This window comes from Pipra filicauda, unplaced genomic scaffold, assembly GCF_003945595.2.
Source record: "Pipra filicauda isolate LSUMZ 115617 unplaced genomic scaffold, ASM394559v2 scaffold25_size4600443_pilon, whole genome shotgun sequence".
In the NCBI taxonomy this organism is placed as follows: Eukaryota; Metazoa; Chordata; class Aves; order Passeriformes; family Pipridae; genus Pipra; species Pipra filicauda.
In genome coordinates this window covers 320,795-339,157 of record NW_024104376.1, presented here as the reverse complement: position 1 = coordinate 339,157, position 18,363 = coordinate 320,795, and the positions used below count along the sequence as shown (strand labels likewise).

Genomic DNA, 18,363 nt, shown 5'->3' with positions numbered 1-18,363 from the left:
TGCTCATCTTGAGCTCAGACACTCACCAGCCAAGCAGCAGGATCCTCAGTCCAAAGGAATTGGGCTGCTCTTTTTTGCAGCAGCAGCTAGACAGATCAGCTCAACATCGCTGTAAAACCCACAGCACGACCTACCCCTGAGGCAGGTCAAAAAACTCTCATCTCCCTGCAAACTCCTGTGACACAGCTGCAGTAGCTCAGGTGCTCACCTACACAATTGCAAGGAAATGGGCAATTACAGCCTGGCTATGTGAAAACCCACTTCTATATTCGCTCTGAATTAGCAAGCCAAACCAGGAACACTTTACAATTATTCCGAACTTCACCTTTGGGATCTGAATGCATTTACTGGATTGAGGCACTGCTAAGACACAAACTATGAAGACTATAAAAGGCTGATAATTAGGTCGGGGTTGAATTCTGAAGTAGTGCTGTCACATTGGTAGCACTGGGATATGCTGGTCATACAAATGACATACAAAAATTTCAAAACATATGAAATGTCAGTATTTGTACCTCCATTCATGCACAATACCATGATAAGAGTGCAGAAGTAAAGGTAAAAGCCTTGAAAAAGAAAAAGGCTTGGCAAATTGCAAACTTAGTTTCTGTTCCTGTCAGGTAACAATATGTGCATTGGGCATCTAAGCTCAACATGATTTTTATAGTCTGGCTTCTACTGGAATCTGAAATTTTTAAATGGGAATCCAGCAAATTAAGCCCTGGAGAGATTGCCAAGCAAACCCAGCAGTGGGTTTGCTGCCACTATTTCCCTCTCCCTGTCCTTGACATGTGTTTCTGCTGGCTCCTTCACCCCAGTGCTGGCACTGGTCTGACTTCACGCTGAACCTGTTTAGAAAGTTAAATTTTTCTTATTTGGCTTCAGCTGCTTCAGTTCCCTGAACTTCTGATCCCAGACGAACACCAGTGCGAAGTGCAAGGGAAGAGATAACAACAGGGCAGAGGCAGCCTGCGGTTGGATCCGCTGTATCAGTAAACCACAGCCTTAAACTGTACGTGCTTCAGTGACATGGGGGAAGCCAGGACCCACTTCTCCCCCTGTACTTCTTCAGAAAAAGCTTTTATGTGGTCATGTGGTAAATTGGTTTGTAAAACTGACCCAACTGAAATACCAGCCTTCCAAAAGCCCTGCTGATCACTCCCCCGGTGCAGGTCACCATATGGTGATGGGTCCAGAGGTCCTTAAGCCAGTCCAATGAGGGGAAGGACAGGGGTGGGAACCAGGAGGCAGAAACACCTATTTAATTCTGGTGGTTTATACATTAAAATTACTTAAAATATATGGTTTATATGTCCTGATCTTGCTTAAGGAAACAAACCAACAACCCATGATTAACACATGAAGTGCATCCTTCCCTCAACAAATGTCAGTGGCTCTGCTGAGACTTGAAGCTTTGTAGTTTCTGTCTTTATTAACATTTAGAGCCTCAACACAGTTCTTCAAGGACCAGCTACATGAACCAAACCTGATTAGCTCTTGCTTCTTCCCCAGCCTTTCATCCCCTTTGCCAGTTCTTCACCAGTTTAACCTCTTCCCACATAAGTATACTTTGGAGAGATGACTGGCCTTGAACATATAAAAAAGGTGTCTTTGAGTTAGCAAAAGGACTCATACAGGTCTGCTCTGCCAGGATGACAAAGGCAAGAGAGTTAACAGAACCATAATACAACAGTTATGAAAACAAAAAGCAGAAACTCAGGAGGATCTGGAGCCTCAGGATGGAATGTCTCTTTCTGAGAGCACACCCTAAGCCCAGAGCTACCACCAAGCCTGCACTCAGTGCCTGGAAGCTTAGTGACAGGATGAAGAAGCCTATGTCAGGAACTTAGATGGACTGCAGATAGGTTAATATTTGCTGCTGTGACATCATCTTTCATTTTTTTAAGTTCTACATCACAGAAAGCACTGAAATTCTGTGAGTTTTACAGAATTTACAGTTTTACTTCAAAAAGTACTGGAGTCTACAGATACAAGAAATACCTCAATGAAAATGAGATATACTGATTCCTCCCTAATCTTTGTCCATCTATCCAATAGTGAAAGCTCTTTGACCTTCCTCCTGGCTTCAGTCTGTTCTCTCACTTTACCAATGTGACTTTGGAGGGAGAAAAGTGCAGATTCTTTCCTGGACACAGTATCCAGAGCTCCCTATCCATCCCGGTACACAAAGTATCCTTTCTGCATCTCCACACTTCAGAGTTATTTTTCTCTGTGCTTTCCGGATGCCACTCTTGGGCTCAGTGTCTGACCTCCCAAACCAGAAATCCCAATCCTGACAGTCCCACTTTGGTGGCTTCCCACAGATCATCCCTCACCGTCCAGAACCCATCAGTGCTGTAAGAAACCACTACCAACTTCAGCCAAGATTCGTGTTGCAAGGGCTTCATTCTTCTTCAGAGCATATAGTGGCTCCCTGTTGGGACCTGATAAATAGCTCAGATTCCAAGGCACTATTGCTACACAAATAGTAAATAACAATGGCAAGTGATAGGAGGACTTCTCTGTCATGGTGCCAGCCTAAAGCCACTACTCCCATAGAAGCAGGGATCATGAAGTAAAGGCAAACTTAGACTGATTTTGGCATATTCATTCTGCCGTCACTGTATGACCATCAACATGGAAACAAGTTTCCTTCACTTCTTCATAGGCAGCTACTCTAACATAAAATGAGTAAAAAATATTCTTGCATGTGCTACACACATCAGCTTGCCTTGCACTGCATCTTCGTTTCTAGAAATGTTGAATAGCCACAATTTTACTGAAAAACATGAGAAACTGAGATTCCTGGATCAGGAATCATGTATATACATGGCACTTGTCATTAGAATTAGTATAAATGGGCAAGATTGAAACACATGAGAGGGTGCATCAAGTATCAAAGATTCTAGAAAAAAAATAACATAAATTTCAGAAACACATGCTTTTTATAAAACTATAATAATTTATACTAATTAAAATATATAATTGAAAGTGTTGTGATAGGGTAGAGTTAATGGGAAATCTTGATTTCAGAGCATTTCATTTTGAAGCTTTACCAACCTTCACTTTGAAACCTTTTCTTTCAGTGTATCACTCTGATGGAACCTCACAAAGAAGATTGACAATTTTTTGGTTACTTGAGTTTGGAAAACAAATTTATGAAAATTAAATTATTTGAACAGAGGATCCTGGAGCACTCTATTCCACAGAAATCTGATGATACAGTTTCCTGTGTTCTATCCACCCTGAGGAAGTCAGCAGACAAGGGCTTTCTCAAGTGAGACAACTGAAAACTACTTTTTTCAGGGCTAGTTTTGAACCCAATCAGTATCTCTTGGCTAAGGGAAATGGAATTACTGGTGAAGAACTAAGGAGGTTGCAAGAAAAAGATGCATGGGGTACAAAAACATATCATCCCCTTAGGTGGAAGTACAATATTGAGTTGGCTCAGGCAGATTACAAAATCTCATCCTAATGAATTCTATCTCTTCAAATGTCATAAACATTTGTTTAATATCTGAAGATCTGTCAGGAGCTGATGAGAAGAAGTGCCCTCTAGACAGTTGTATATCTCAAATCCTTATGTTTCTTTTAGAGTCTGAGCTTACACTAGAGTGTTAACACACTTTCAAACACAGTGATAGCATTTAATAAATTATGTAACTCTACAGTTTATATAATTCTATATCATAGCAATACATTAACACTAAGGGCCTTTTGACATCGTTGCTCTAGAAACTGTTACTATTATGTGCCCTGGGCTCTTTGAACCTTAGAGTGCCAATACACTTTCAATCCTACCATCATGAAAAAAAGTTGACTATTTATTGCTCAGAGTAAAAAAAAAGTTACGGATCTGTAGATCCATGACTCTGAAAGTTATGCACTCCATTTTGTGTTCTTAAAGTGATAATGTTCTAGTGAAAACTGGTTTGGTCTTACAGCTTCAAAATTTGTAGCTGTTTACCAGGTAAAACATCTTTTGTAAGACAAAACTGATAAAACAAACTCTGATAAAAAGGCAAACAAATTTCTGTTGAATCATATCTTGACTTTTCTCTCTTTTGAAAGTATGAAAAATCTCTAAGAAACATGCTTCATATTTCCTCAAGCAGAAAAAAAGACCATGCTGAATTATAAGAACTATTATATCAAAATCATTGGCTCATCTAACAAGTCTCATAATTATTTACTCAACTATTTAACAGACGTGTGAATTGGGAAAGGTGTTGCTTCTTGTAAAAGTTGGTGATAAAGAGTCTGCAGAGACATTAAGTGTCATTCAAGTTACACATACTATAGAACTGCACTATATTTACAGTGGCAATTTCGGATTTAAAAAAAAAAAAGGAAAAAAATAAGTCATTCTTTCAATATTGCTGTTTGGTCAACTGAAGGCTGAAGACCCCTGAATTTCCAGGCACATTTTCTGCAAGAAATGTATCTCTTGGGAGATATACAAGATTTTGGTGACAAGCTGGCATCAAGAAACAATTAGCAGATAAGGAAGATTTCAGACACCCCTAACTTGTAAGACAGGCAGCCAGCATGTATATCAAAACATGCCCACTGAAACTGCTTTTGGTTGCCAGAGGGCAAGATCAGCTCTAATCAAGTTAATACTCCAACCCAGCGAGAGATAATACTTTAATCCTTCTGCCAAACAGTGCTGAAATGGGCACAACCTGTTGCCTTCAAAGAGGAGGGAAATGAGCTTGGAATTGCTCTGCTTCTGATAAAATTCTTATCAACTTCAGTAGTGTCGTTTTATGTTCTTGTTATTATGCTTCTAACAATGACTATCCAAAGCACTAAGGATGTGATACCTTTCTTCAGGCACTCCCAGCAAGGCCAAGGAAGTCCAGGGACATTCATTTACCAGGGTTGTACCAGGCAGGGATTTGCAGGCAGGGATGTAGCAGGATGGAGGCTTCAAAGGGCTCTCCCTGTTTCAAGGAAGCTGAAAGCCCCATGATCCTCTCAAGCACTGCTTGCAGTTTCTTCAGGGGACAGTTCCATACTCATTACTTCCATCTCTTCCTCAAAAGAGAGTGCACCACTGAGCAGCTACAGGGTCTCTGAATCTGCAGCAGAACAGAGGAAGAGCTGGGGTTTTGGATGGTTGGAGCTCTTAGGCAGCCAGAGCCCCTGCAGTTTGTCCTTGCAGGGTCATCAGTGCCTGCAAAGCCCACAGCCTGATCATGCCCACCCCAGCTCTCGCCTTGCTCTTCCTACTTTCTCCATGGCAGCAGAAACTGCCAAAGGATCTGTTCTGATATGTACCACTCAAAATTCAAAAGCTTGCCGGGACCCAAACTTCAGAAGTCCTCACTTTAAAGAAAATGTTTCTATTAACCAGAGGTAGAATTATACATTTGCTCAGACAGCTGCTGTGTATAGAGGCAAAGGACACTATTGGATGTAAAACTTTAACATGTTAGCTAAAATATACCACCCCTGGACCAGTATTTACATCATAGCCTATGCCAGTAGCCAGCTTCCTGGGTGCCAGCTGACATAGCACACCTCTGGGCAGAGCTCCTGAGCTCGCAAAGGTGAAACACACATCACAAGAAACCAAGGGACAGGAACAAGGAGAAGGAAAAAACCTCTTTGGCCTCTTCCTTTCCCTCCCCTAACCACTGTGCACTTGCCTAGGGAGGGGAAAGGGACATGGGGCTTCCATCCCCACCACCGGCATTGCCAGTCTGCAAAGCCAGGCTTGCCAAGGTGCGTCTCAAACAGCTTTAGCCCTCACTACATCAAGTCCTTGCCAGAGAGGGACAGATGTGCAAGAGGCCACAGGAATGAGAGCTATGAGGCAATGCATGAGGCTGGGGCGAGATCGGCAGTAGGAACTTTGTAAGGAATTTAAATTAAGCAGCTCTGGCAAGTATTTAGATACACGTGCTGTTTGGTCTAGTACAAGTGTGCTTTAAATACCTACATTTGGTTGGGTTTGTGTAACACTATGCTCACAGTTTCACTTTACACTTTTACTCCGAAGTTATGTATCCATCTTGCAGTATGCAACACTTGATCACATGCACTTTCACCCAAATACACACATAAGCACCTGTCTGGCTGCATCACTCCCTCTGGGGGCTAATCTTGCAGTTGTAAGCATCACTAAGAATAGAGTACAGTATGTTTCCTTGAGTGCATGTGTGTGCTGGTTTTCTATCATCTGTTTGCCTGCCCCAAAGGCTGCTGATATAGCCTGTCTTTGATCCTGAAAACCTGCCACATTTTCATTATACACTTATCTTGGACAGGAAAAGGAAAACTTCTTAGTGGGGTTGGCTAAAACTTGTCTACTGGCCAGTTTTCTATCACTTATCTTGTGGCTTTTATTGCCTAGAGAACTGAAGAAAACTAACTCTTTGCATAGAGTGTCCCAACAGAGAAACAAAACAAACTTAATAAAAAATTGGGGGAAGATAAGACAGTTTTTACAATACAGTTCCAGCTCACTCAACAAGTCACTGATATGCAAATGGGAGATTTTGCCTCTTCTCCACCACCTCTTGTTCTTGGTCCTGGCTTCACATTCCTACCACCTATCTTCTGGGGGTTCTGGAAGTCAGCAGATCAGAAAACTAACCTACTCACCTGATCACCACATTGGATCTGTTTTCAAGAAGTGCAAGAAGTACATGAGCACGCACAAGGGAAGAGATGGGGCTACACTACTGGGGAGTAGGAAAAGGAGTGGATCCTCCCATTCAGCAGTAGCCAGAGACATTATGCACAGACTTGATCATGTACCCACAGTCCCAGCATATTTAGGACACATCTTACAGATTTGCAAAGGAATGTCCATAGGTAACCTCACAGGATGGCAAATAATTATTCTGTATCTGCAGATCACCCTGCCCCAAAAAAGCACCATGTTTCATGACCTTAATAAATAAAATTACAAATATCATCCTTCATTGCAATACTAATGAGCTGATTCTAGAACCCAGATTTGTTGATGTTTCCTCAGTCTTCTCCTTAGGGAAAGATTCCAAAGTTTTTGTTCTTACATTTAACTATGAGGTATACAGAAAGATTAATATGATCTCCATAAAAATTTTGTATTAACTTTAATCCTTCAACTTCTAGGAACCACAGGATTCTCATTTGGCACTTGGATGCAAAACTTTGCACCAAGTCCACCATGCAGAGCCTGTGCCAGTGCACTCTTGTCATCCTAGGTTTCACTTCAGGCTACTTTGAAGCCGAATCTCAAGCTTGGAGCAGACACTGGTGTGTACCGGAGCCAGAGGATCAAAACAACATTTACTTCCCAACCACGGGCGTTACAAGCTGTCAATGCTCCTTACTTCGTGAATGCAACAGTAACAGTATCTGTACTAGCAGCAATGATGGTACGTTCCAAATCAAGGAACATTTCTATCACTTTGCAGTGTTTGTCAGGCATTTGAGCAAAAAGATTTTAAAAAAGTAGATCAAAAAGGCAAAAAATATTCAAGCAAAAACTACTAGGAAAATATTTTTACAATCTCCTTCTAGTTAATCGTACAACATAATATAATGGGAGATTTCTTCCTCAATCACAAGATGTTTCATCACCAAACTGAAAGCATTAAAATTTATTTTTCTCCTCTCTAGTGTATGTGTACAGCCGGCACACTAAATACATCACACAAGTTAAAAATTAACTGACTCAGGCATTTTTGTTCAAGGTTCCTGTGCTGCACACAACTCCGGTCACAAAGCACTGTTAATTACTGCTGACACTGACAGTAGGGATCCCCTTCCATCTGCTGGGACCAGCTGATCCAAAATAAAAACAAGCCCTCGGAGTAAGGCGCAGCTCTGCGAGGTCAGCGCCCGGAGCCGCTGCCAGCGCCGATCCGCACCGGGGCTGTGCGGGAGCGGTGCCTTACGCTCGGCTGGGCTCCCTGTGGGGTGCTCAGACACTTTATCGCTTATGGTTTCTTCGGGGGGTTTAATCTTTAAAGACGCCACACTCCTTCTGCATCGCTTGATGCCTTTAGTGACGCAGCAGCCTCTCCCCAGCCGCCTCCCGTTCCACACAGGGAAGCAAAGGTGCCCAAGGCAGAAGCGCTCTGGGCGGTGCTTTACCTCCCTGGGCTCACAGCACTGGCTGCGGCCCCCTTGTCCTGCTCGCTGCTGAAAGCGGGGCCGGAGCCCCGGGATGCGATGGAAGCAGGGCAGGTGCTCCGGTGCAAGAAAAGCCCGCGGGGACAGACCCTCGCCCTCCGACCCGCAATCCCCCCTCCCCAGCCTCGCCGTCAGCGGGGCTGCTGCTAACCCCGGGTACTCGTCCCCGGCAAAGCGGGAGGAAGGTACCGCTTACCGGAGCTGCTCGCCGGTGAGCAGGACCTCGGCCATGTGCTCCAGCTCCGCCGCTTTCTGCTGCATGCTGCTCATGCCCTCCTCCATCGCCGCCGGCCTGCGGGCACAGCACCGCCGGGTGAGGGGGGACCGGGCACCCGCCGCCCCCGGGACGCGCCGCCCCCGCCGGCAGCTCCGGGTCTCCTCCCGCCTGGCCCCGGCGGCCGCAGAGCTCGTCCAGGGGTGGGAGGCAGCGACTGCCACCCCCCGCCGCTTCGGCTCACCTGAGCGGGTCAGGTCACTTTCCCCTCGGCAGGCTCGGATCCCTCCTGCCGCTTCCCGTGTTATTGTGTCACTGGCAGGCGGAGAAACACATGGCTGCAGCCGCCGCCGCCGCAGCCGGGCTCGCCGAGGCAGCAGCGTCCCCCCCCGGCTGTCACACGGCAGGGTCGGCGCTGCCCCCGCGGGAAAGGGCCGGATCCCCGCTGGGGGCTGCGAGACAGGCGGCCGCTGCCGCGCCGCTCCTCTCCTCCAGCCCGGCCGGGGAGGCAGGAGGCGGCTGGAGGTACAGCGCTCCCCACCCGTGGTTCCCTTCCCGCGGGTGCAAAGTCCCCGGGCCTCCCTCTGGCACGGGGCTGCCGGGAGCACAGACTGCACGGAGGGGCAGCGCTCGGGAGAAGCCGAGCCGGCTACGCGGGCGGGGATGCCGCTGCCACCCGCCGAGGTACTCCGGGATGCGCCGTGGCAGTGACCCTTAGAGATGCAGCACGGGGCAGGTCGCAGAAAAGGAGCTGGTAGTCTGGGGTTTCACCCTAAAAAACTGCTACTGCCCTCCTGCTGTCTGCATTTCTGCTTATCTGCTACCCAGGGGTTATTTTCAGACGCTGGCCCCTGCCCACCTCTACTCTTTGTCTCCAGGTGACAGAGGATGCAGAATTCTTGAGAGTAGAGGAACATTAGTCCGGGCAATGGGAAGTAAATTGCAAGATCATGAACACTGTTCATCAACGTTTTTCATGGGGTAAAAAAACCCTAGTCTTTTTCAAAAAAAAAAATATCAAGAGGAACCATCATCTGCGGTGGTTCAACCATGGTTTTCATTTACAAACACATGCAATACCTTGATTGTCTACTCATAGCCTTTATTTCTGCCTGCACATACTCTGTGTGCATGGAAATTGCTTCTGCTAAAGTATTGCAATACTGTCATCGAATCAAGACCAAAACGATAATTTCACAACCACAAGAGGAACTAAAAGGGAATCAGGTGAACCTGGTAGTAACTAGACTGCAGACAACAAGAAGAAGGTGATTCTTTGCACGGCCCATAGTAGACTTGCGGTATTTTTTACCAAAAGGGGCTCTGGATGTCAAAGAATGGACTTGGAATCAAGGCAAAAAAACACTTGGAAAACAAATCTACAGGGGGTTACTAAGCAGACAGCAGCCACCTCCAGCTCAGGAAATTCTCTGTTCTAAAAATATTTGCCTCACAAGGCTACACAAATATCACTTGTATGACATTTCATATATGCTTTCCCCGCTGTTCCCTATGCATCTGTTTATAGACACTGAGATCAATTCAGGACTAGATGGACCTTTGGTTCAATCCAATGGAGTCCTTCTAATGAGTACCTTTGCGGGTCTCAAAGACAACTAGAGATCCATGGATGACAAAGGGGGAAAAATTCCACCTGCCTTTGTTTCATTTGTGGAATGGGCCAGGGAGAGAGAACACCTTAGGACTGTAAGCACTACACCTTGAGATTACTTTCTGTGAATTTGGAGGACATGCATTTAATCTGAATACTTGCAAACAGCCTCTAATTCCACTCATATTACAAATATACAAAGTACAGATTCACAGAACTGGAAGTAAAAAGGGAATTGAAACAACCATCTCATCTGACCTTATTTTTAGCACAATGAATGTACAGAGTAATTTTTACCAAGCACTTTATCACATGACTGAAAGAAAGACAATTTCTTGTGAATGTACATGGCAAACCATTTCTGGGTAAGTCATTGTCTCTATTACCTGGGTTTGGCTAATTTCAGCCATTCACTGCCGCTAAAGGAGATACACTGTTCTTCCAGGCTCTGGCAGCACAATCTGCAATGCGTCTTATGCTAGTTTTCACAGTTTTAGGACCCCTGCTTTCTGCAATTCAATTCACTAAATAGGCAGAAGCATACCAGAAAGTGGAGAATTTCTTCTGAGCCAGTGAGCAGAGCTGTACAGATGGTCATAGGGTGCAACAAGCACCAGAGCTGACACCAAGGTGGAGTAGACCTTGGCAACTTGAAACACGAACAAAAGAGGCGGAAGAGGGAGAAGAAGCTGTCTTTGTGCAGTGACAAGGTATCATGACAGGATGATTGTGGAACTGCCTGAAATCTGTATCTGTCCTTGCAGTCTTGCAACTTGGAAAATGTAGGCCAGTGCAATTTCCTGTACTGAATTATTTAATGATTATAGACAACCATGTTGGCCTTTGCACACTGATATCCCATTTTTAATTCGTTCCATATGTTCTCAATGAAATTTCTTACAGTTATCCTGAGAGGAGGGAATGGGGTATCAGTCATCCCAAGCCTGGTGTCACACAAAAAAATGGTTAATTAACATAACCTTGAAGGATCATGTTTCAGTCAAGAGCCAGTAAAAAGCTACACAAAATAACTTGGTTAGATGTTTATATCTTGTTTTTAATGTACAGACTGCTAGAGGACATCAAGTCTAGCAAAAGATTAGGCTGTCTTGACCCTCCCTCCCAAGGGAGATTGGTCATGAAGACTAAGTGGCTTCTCTAAGAGGTGGGACAGCATGTGCAGACTTTGAAATCCTGACAGCAAGGAGGAAAGACATCCCTCTAAGGTAACCCCCAGGAAGTAGATTAATTTCTTCTTTCAGATATAGGATCAATTTTAGAAGTTGGTGCCTATTTTAGATATGAATACGTGAGTTTTACCTTAGCATGGCTGAAGTTAAGTGAGATGAAGGTAGCTAGCCAACAGTTGGCATTCCTTAGCCAAAAACATGACAGATCTTTGAGCTGGAGTCCTGGGACACTTCAAAACTCATCCTCCACAACTTCAAGACAGTAACAAAAGCTACACAGGTCTGAAGAGTTGGCACCACAGGTATGAGGGGAAGCTCAAGTGTCTTCCAATGACTTTTGACGATGCTAGAAGCTCTCTGGCATGTAGTAAGGTATAAAGCACACTCGAACCACCAAGGACAAAATGCCATGTGGAACATCATGCATGAATAGGCACATTGTACCAGAGTACTGGGTTTAGAAAACATGTTAGCAAATTGTACAAACTTTCTTATCTCATTTAGTAAATACCCAAGTGGTGAAACACTAGATGTTTACATTGAGAAATAAGAATATTGCTTTCACTACTTTAAAGACTATTGCATCTGTAGCCAACATTTTGACTCGATAAATTAACCTGAGATTTGTTAAATCAATTCTTTAGTCTCACAAATTTTCTGTGAGCTTATTTTAACACGAGACATCCACATGAAAGAATTACCAATATTCATGTGTATACTTCTCATTTCTCCTACAGCCTTGTTCTTAACTCCCATATAAGGTTGTTTGTCTTTTCCTTGCTGGGATGACTAGGGCTTTTTAAACAGGAAAAGGACACACATGCAAAAGATGGTGAAGCACTTCAGGGACAAAAGGCATTAGCAGGTGAACTGTCCAATGGGTTAACAGCTTTGTTTTCCCTAACATCCTTTGTATAAGAGACAGCATTATGTAAACATCAAATTTTAAAATACCTGGTCCTTCTCTTTACTGAGGAAGACAAATACCAAATGGTTTTTGGCTTTTAAGTTGACCTTTCATTTAAGTAGCTCTTGCAACACTCATGGAAAATTAGTGTGGAGGGTTTTTTCTATATTCCCATGCTTATTTGCAAAGAGAACTCACTTGTCTTTGTGTTTCAATTGGCTGACTTCCTTAGCACTAGAGGCCTGGCAAGGGGAACCATAGGAACTACCAGGTATTGTCCAATCTCCCCTCCTCTTTTCAGGCTATGGACAATAGTGTTTCCCATTCATGGCAATGCACAAATTACATTCATTTCTGCTCTTAAGTTTGAACAATTTAAGTTATCTGCTGGGAACTGCTCAGAAGAATCAGTGCTTGTGTGATTCAAAAGACTGAATGCATCTGGCCAAGCTAATTTTAGTCTTGTGATAAACCACAGGAAAAGTTAGTAAGTTTTCAAAAAAAAAAAAAAAGGCATGTTTTAAACTTCTCTTTTTCTGTTATAGCATCCAAGTTCCTGCAAAAGCCACCATGGTGAGATAACAGGAGGAATTTTTCACAGTCTGTCCAACTTTTCAGCAGACTCATATCTGTTTAGATTCTTACATTTCATGTGTCACTGTCCTGGTAGTTGTTATAATAGTGAGCTGAAGTGCAGAGAAAAAGGCATTTTGATCCTGAGATACGTAGAGACAATCTGAAAGGGGCTTTCTAAGCCTGTCCTTATGCAGCTTTTCCATTTTGCGTTAAATGTTCAGATACTCACTAGGCCAGACAGAGATAGCGAGATTCCTGTGCAGACTGACAGCTAAAGCACAGCTAGGAGATGGGTACATGTTTTAGTGCTTGCTCCTGTGAACAGATAAATATTTTATAGAAACAAGCAGCTTCAATAAGATAAAAGATCAGAAATTCACATCAGATCAGTAACCCAAATAGTTCCAGTTGACATTATGCTCTGTTAAACCAGCATCTTGCACTACCCAATGCATGATGCCAAGTCCCCCTACTTAATTACACCTGGAATGTTTTCTAATTCCTCTTACTTCATATATTCATTTGTTTTGTAATAATTTCTAATTTTGAGTATCATAAAAATATTTATATGTCAAAAAGCACCTGTAAACCTGTCTGAAGCCTCAGACTTATATTTGAGCATTTTATGTGTATTTCTAGTAGTTCTTTTATTTGTTTATTTTCTCTTTATTTCATCCTGCAATCAACCAATAGCAGTTATGAACTCATTCAGCCAAAGTTACGTCTACATCCTATGCTTCATATGTTTAATCCTAGATTGGTGTAGTATCTAGCTTCATGCATGGACTGGGAGCTGTGAGTCAGCTGGGAAGCGTGAATAAGACCTGAAAAGGAACTGCTTTCTAAAACACTTCTCAAGTGTGAAGACAACATATTCTAGCTGTGGCAAAAGCCAGTTTCTTAAGCTGTTCCCCAGCCATATCTGTGTTAATGCAGTCTGATGTCTGGTTGCAAGATCTAAAATGTTTGCTTAAACCACTGTGGCTTGAACTGATGGTTTGACACTGAGTTGTGATCAGCCCTGAACACTTAGTTTTGGGGTATTTTTCTCCTTTGGGAGGCAACACCTAAGAGCTGAGATTCAGTCTAAGATACCTCATTGTCTTACTTGTCCTTTGCTATCTATTCCTGCTTCTCAGCCCAAGTTTCTGTTGACTATTGCTCTTTCCACACTGCCCACAATGGAGTGCACATTGCCTTAGGTGATCTGGCTCTTCCGTTTCCTGGGGTGAGCACCGCAACCAGGGTTTGGGGTAGGTGGTGGGTGCAAAAACGCAGTGCGCATGAGTCTGGCGATATGTGGTTCTGGTGGCAGGAACACATGCAGTTTGACAGATGCCAAACAGCTGCTTTAATGAGACACAGAATCATAGTACTGACGTAGACTGATGAGGTTTTTAACAAAAGAAAAATAGTCTTTGTCAAACAGTACGCTCCAAAGCAGAGGTTTCAGTCTCTCCTTAACCACGTCCCATCCTGTCATTAGGGGAGGTTGTGCAGCACACAGAGACATCCCGCGGCTGAGAAACACCCGCTGCTCCTCCAGCTGACAGACCTGTCTGGAGCACATTGCCATTGTGCCACCATTGATGTGAGACATTGGAAACACTACAAACTAATGGCATCACTCAGCTCCACTGGGATAATCACCACGAGCAGCTACTCTGGCTCGCCCAGCTCTTGTCTGCTCATGTCCGCATAAAGAACTGCTCCCAGTAGATATGTGTTTAATTGCTCTGCCACCCTGTGGTCCTTTCAAGAATTTAAGTATGAAAATGACTATTAGAAAATTGTTGTGAACTGACACAAGAAAGCAAAAGACTGTTAAATTAAGCTAATGGTAATTTTATAAGGGAATAATCTTTACACAATACAGTCTTTGCACACAATTAATAACACAAATATACTTGAGTCCATCATTATTTTCCCTCCGCAATGAACACCAAAAATAATTACCCAATCTAGCAAAATGAAAAATTAAAGTCAGTAAAACACTGGATAATTCAATATTCTCTTCTACATTGAACTGTTTGTCTGGAACCCCGTGGGTTCCAAAAATATTTCTAGATCTCTTAGAGTGCTGAAGTATGGAGATAAACTCGGTAGAACATGATTCAGAAGAACACATAAATCAGAATCTGCATTGTGCTGAGATATAGCAAAATGATTGGCTATGACCAGTCCATTTATTGAACCAAAGAGAAGGTATTTTTAGTGCTATTGAGAACCAGAATTCTTCATGGAGAAAGAGTTCTGCTGCAGCTCTGCATCAGGGAACCTGGATGCTGAAGGAACTGTTGGAAGGAGGCACCAACAGACAGAACTGGGATGAAGCAGAAACATATCAAGGTTTTCTCATAAGAACAAATTCGGGTTTCTTGAAATAGAGAATCTGGTAACTGTTGGCAAGGGCTGAACTGTAGTGGGAACACTGTTCTGCTCTCAACACCTCAGCAGAAAAAAAGCATCAGAAAATCAGTCTATAGTTGTTGTGCCCAAGAAGAAAATTTCACAAAGGTGTATTTGCCCAGGGAAGAGGGGTGAAATGAGGATAAGAAGGTACAGGAAAGACCAGTAAAGAGAAAAGGATTGGAGACAAAAGCATCCCACTAAGAACAGAAGTAGGACTTGAGCTGAAGGAAACAGAGGGAAAGAAGCTGGAACAGCAGCAACAAAGCCAGGCTGAGGTAGGAGGCAGAAGGAATAAATTGTCTTTGTGATGTCTCTCAGAGCTTTTCCCCTCTGTATTACACTGGCTTCACAGTGAGATGCTGCCTGTCTCCACAGCAACTGTCAGAGAGACAAGACCTTCCCTCCCTCTGCACTGACTCCTCTCTGCAGAGGAGCCCTCCAAATTGCCACTCTCCTATGACATCAATGCAAAAAACTCATCTGGAAGCATCTCAGAAGACCCACTTACTGCACATGGGGGATGCACATGATCACCATGGAGTAGGATCAGCTACATCTGTGTTTTTTCCATAACCCAATTGGGCAGACCCCAGCACCCACTCCTCCAGGAACAGAACTTGCATAGAATTTTTAATTAAAGCTTTCTGAGTTTTTTCATTGCCTTTGATATTCCTCTCATTCAAATTATTAAATCTGGGAGGAAAACTTATTTAGCTCACCAAAGAGGGGCCTGAGAGGCAGCATGTCCCCTTGTGCCTCACACAGCATCTCTTCTGAAGCAGTTCATGATGAGAGCAGCCTCATCACCCACTTACTGAACAATTTCCCAAGGAAAGGCAATTCTGTTAGGTAAGGTCCATGCCAAAACTGAAGACCCAATCTCTAACACTTAGATGGGAGAAGATGAGAGGACAAGGATCTCACCTAATTGTACAGGCAGTGAATTTGTTTTTCTGAGTCAAGAGTGATTGCAGATCTGAGAGGCCAAAACATCCAGTGAATGGAAAGTTACTTCTGTTGTCCCATTTATAACTCACCACATGATGTCTAACTGTTCAGCATCTCAAGACATTGATAGCCCTTGTGATATACTCACTACTACTCATTGCTCACAGAGGTGTAAGAAAAAAATTCCAGCTACTCATTGACACAGTGATTATAATGGAAAAATGTTTGTCCTCATGACAAACTCTAGTATTTAGCAGCAGGAGAAAAAAATACAGATGGTTAGGATCTTCACAGCAAAATATCAAAAATATAATAGATGTGGAATCATTAATGCTTTAGGCATAGGCCCTAGTAGTACCTGATGAAGGGGGTAGATGGAAATCTTCAGAACAAAATGCTTCCTGTGGAGATGCCTGCGGAGTTTTTTCCACTTTCACGTCAGGTTGATAGTTTGGGGCTAAAAAGGGCATGGGACTAGAAGGGCTCCTAGTTATACTGGGGAGCAGGATGAGAAGGGTACAGCCTGCTCATCGTTTCAGCACTGGGAGGAAAGTTGAGAATGACAAAATCGAGATGAAGGGGTAATCCTTGGATAGTTACAACCTGGGATCTCATTCATCATGACCGAGAGTGAGACGAGAAGGCCCTACAAGCAGAAACAAGAGAAACAACTTGAATTTAACAGAATCAGATATTTGTTCTGCAGTTTATAGTTCATTCTAACATTAGGTTTGTTGGACAGAATTTTTATTATGTGTTCATTTGTATTGTTGGGCTTTTTTCCCTTTATAAGACTTCTGCTCTTTTTGTTACATAAGTTTTTCCTATATTGGCTCCTTCCCTTTGAGTTTTCACCCTGCTTTTTTCACTATGATTCTCCTGCATCAATCTACTCCTTCATTGTATTCTCACAAATAGAATACTTGATGCATCTTCCTGTTTGTTTGGGGGTTTTTTTATATTTTGCATAATATGGCTATGGTTCTCATATTAATTTGACAAATCTATTTTTTTTTTAGATTCATACAGAATGTATAGGTATTTAGTTTGCTGGGATATATTTGTAATGCATATCCCTAGCAATGCCTCAAAAAATAATAATAATGTAACTAAAAAAACTTCAGTTTCTGAAGTTACTACTGTGCAGATTAATAGCTAATCGATAACTGAAATGATGTGATAACTTGTCAGACGACACATACTGATATTTAGGATGTCACTATTAATAAGATGTCCAGATTGAGCCTTGAAAATAGCCACAAAACACTCCACACAATATTTAAAAAACTACGTTTAATTGCATTTATCTCATGTAACTCCTACATATTAATGGCAACACTGTTTTAAATAATTTTAGCAGTCGGTGTTTTATGTGATTAAAGTTTAGGGCCCACAGTAAAATATTGCTGTTAATTCTGCCAACTAACAAAATCAGTTGAGTCTGAATCACAGGTTTGGTTGTGGTAGAAGCACTCTGGAGATCTATCCAGAAAATGATGTACAGGGAGCAAAAGATTTTCATGATGTACTCATGCATGAAATAACATGACTGCCTGACATAGACTCTGAATCTGAAAGGGACCATGTCACTGTAATTAATACATTCTTGAAAAAAATGTCCTGCTCTTTCATGACAAAGAGAAGAGACAGCATAGCACCTTTCCACCCACTGCACCAGTGTTTACACTGTGAGGACATGCTGTTTAGCCATGAATGTCCTGTCTGACTAGCTGAGAATGGGAGAAGCCATAACTGCAGACTGGGTACCTGCTTGTTCAGCTTTACCCCACCTGTCATGAAATCAGTGTGGTATGACTGATCCTCTGGCTTTGTTTGCAATTACACCCGCGGTCCTTGCAGAGAAATAACATAACAATGAAACAGGTATCTAAACACTAGTTATTTCATAAGCATTGGGCATCTGGGTTCTTGCTTGTCACGACTGCATACAGTGAAATTCTCAAAGTTATTTTTGAACTCTGTTGATTGTGTTTATGCTCTGGCTATTTTGGTGTATGCTTTCCAGCTTTGTGGTTGAGTGTTTCTTCTCCAGTATTTCCAAGCCAGCACCAATTTTAGGTTACTGAGGTAATCCAAGCTGTTATATAGTTTACACAAATATTTAGGTTTTGTTACAGCTATTTATTTTCTCCTAATTTGAATATAATTGTTTTGCATACCCCTGTTGGCCTGTTAAGACTGACAAGACAGCCTTATTGGAGGTAGCAATGAGCTATCTGGTTATTCTACTAATTGGCTGAAATCCTCCATGTTTGAGTCTTGGTTATGTGGTGTTTTTCTGGCTGATATCATCAATTATGACAGTTTTACTGGTGTATGGAAATACAAGGCCTGGAACATAGAACATGCA

At 42.8% G+C, this 18,363-nt stretch overlaps 1 protein-coding gene across 2 annotated transcripts in view; it reads right to left on the bottom strand.

The window, feature by feature from the left end:
- The window catches only part of DEPTOR (DEP domain containing MTOR interacting protein), a 78,862-nt gene extending 70,048 nt beyond the window's left edge, over window positions 1-8,814 (bottom strand). Inside the window, exons 1-2 of one of the 2 annotated variants that reach the window (XM_027726948.2) lie at window positions 8,592-8,814; window positions 8,330-8,425 (exon numbers count right to left, since the gene is read on the bottom strand). In XM_027726948.2, coding sequence (XP_027582749.1) covers window positions 8,330-8,415 — 86 coding nt within the window. In that variant the 5' untranslated portion in view covers window positions 8,416-8,425; window positions 8,592-8,814. Of the gene's footprint in view, window positions 1-8,329; window positions 8,569-8,591 lie in introns of those variants that run through there. The other variant, XM_039382181.1, reaches the window with a different exon arrangement.
- Window positions 8,815-18,363: the final 9,549 nt, after the last annotated feature.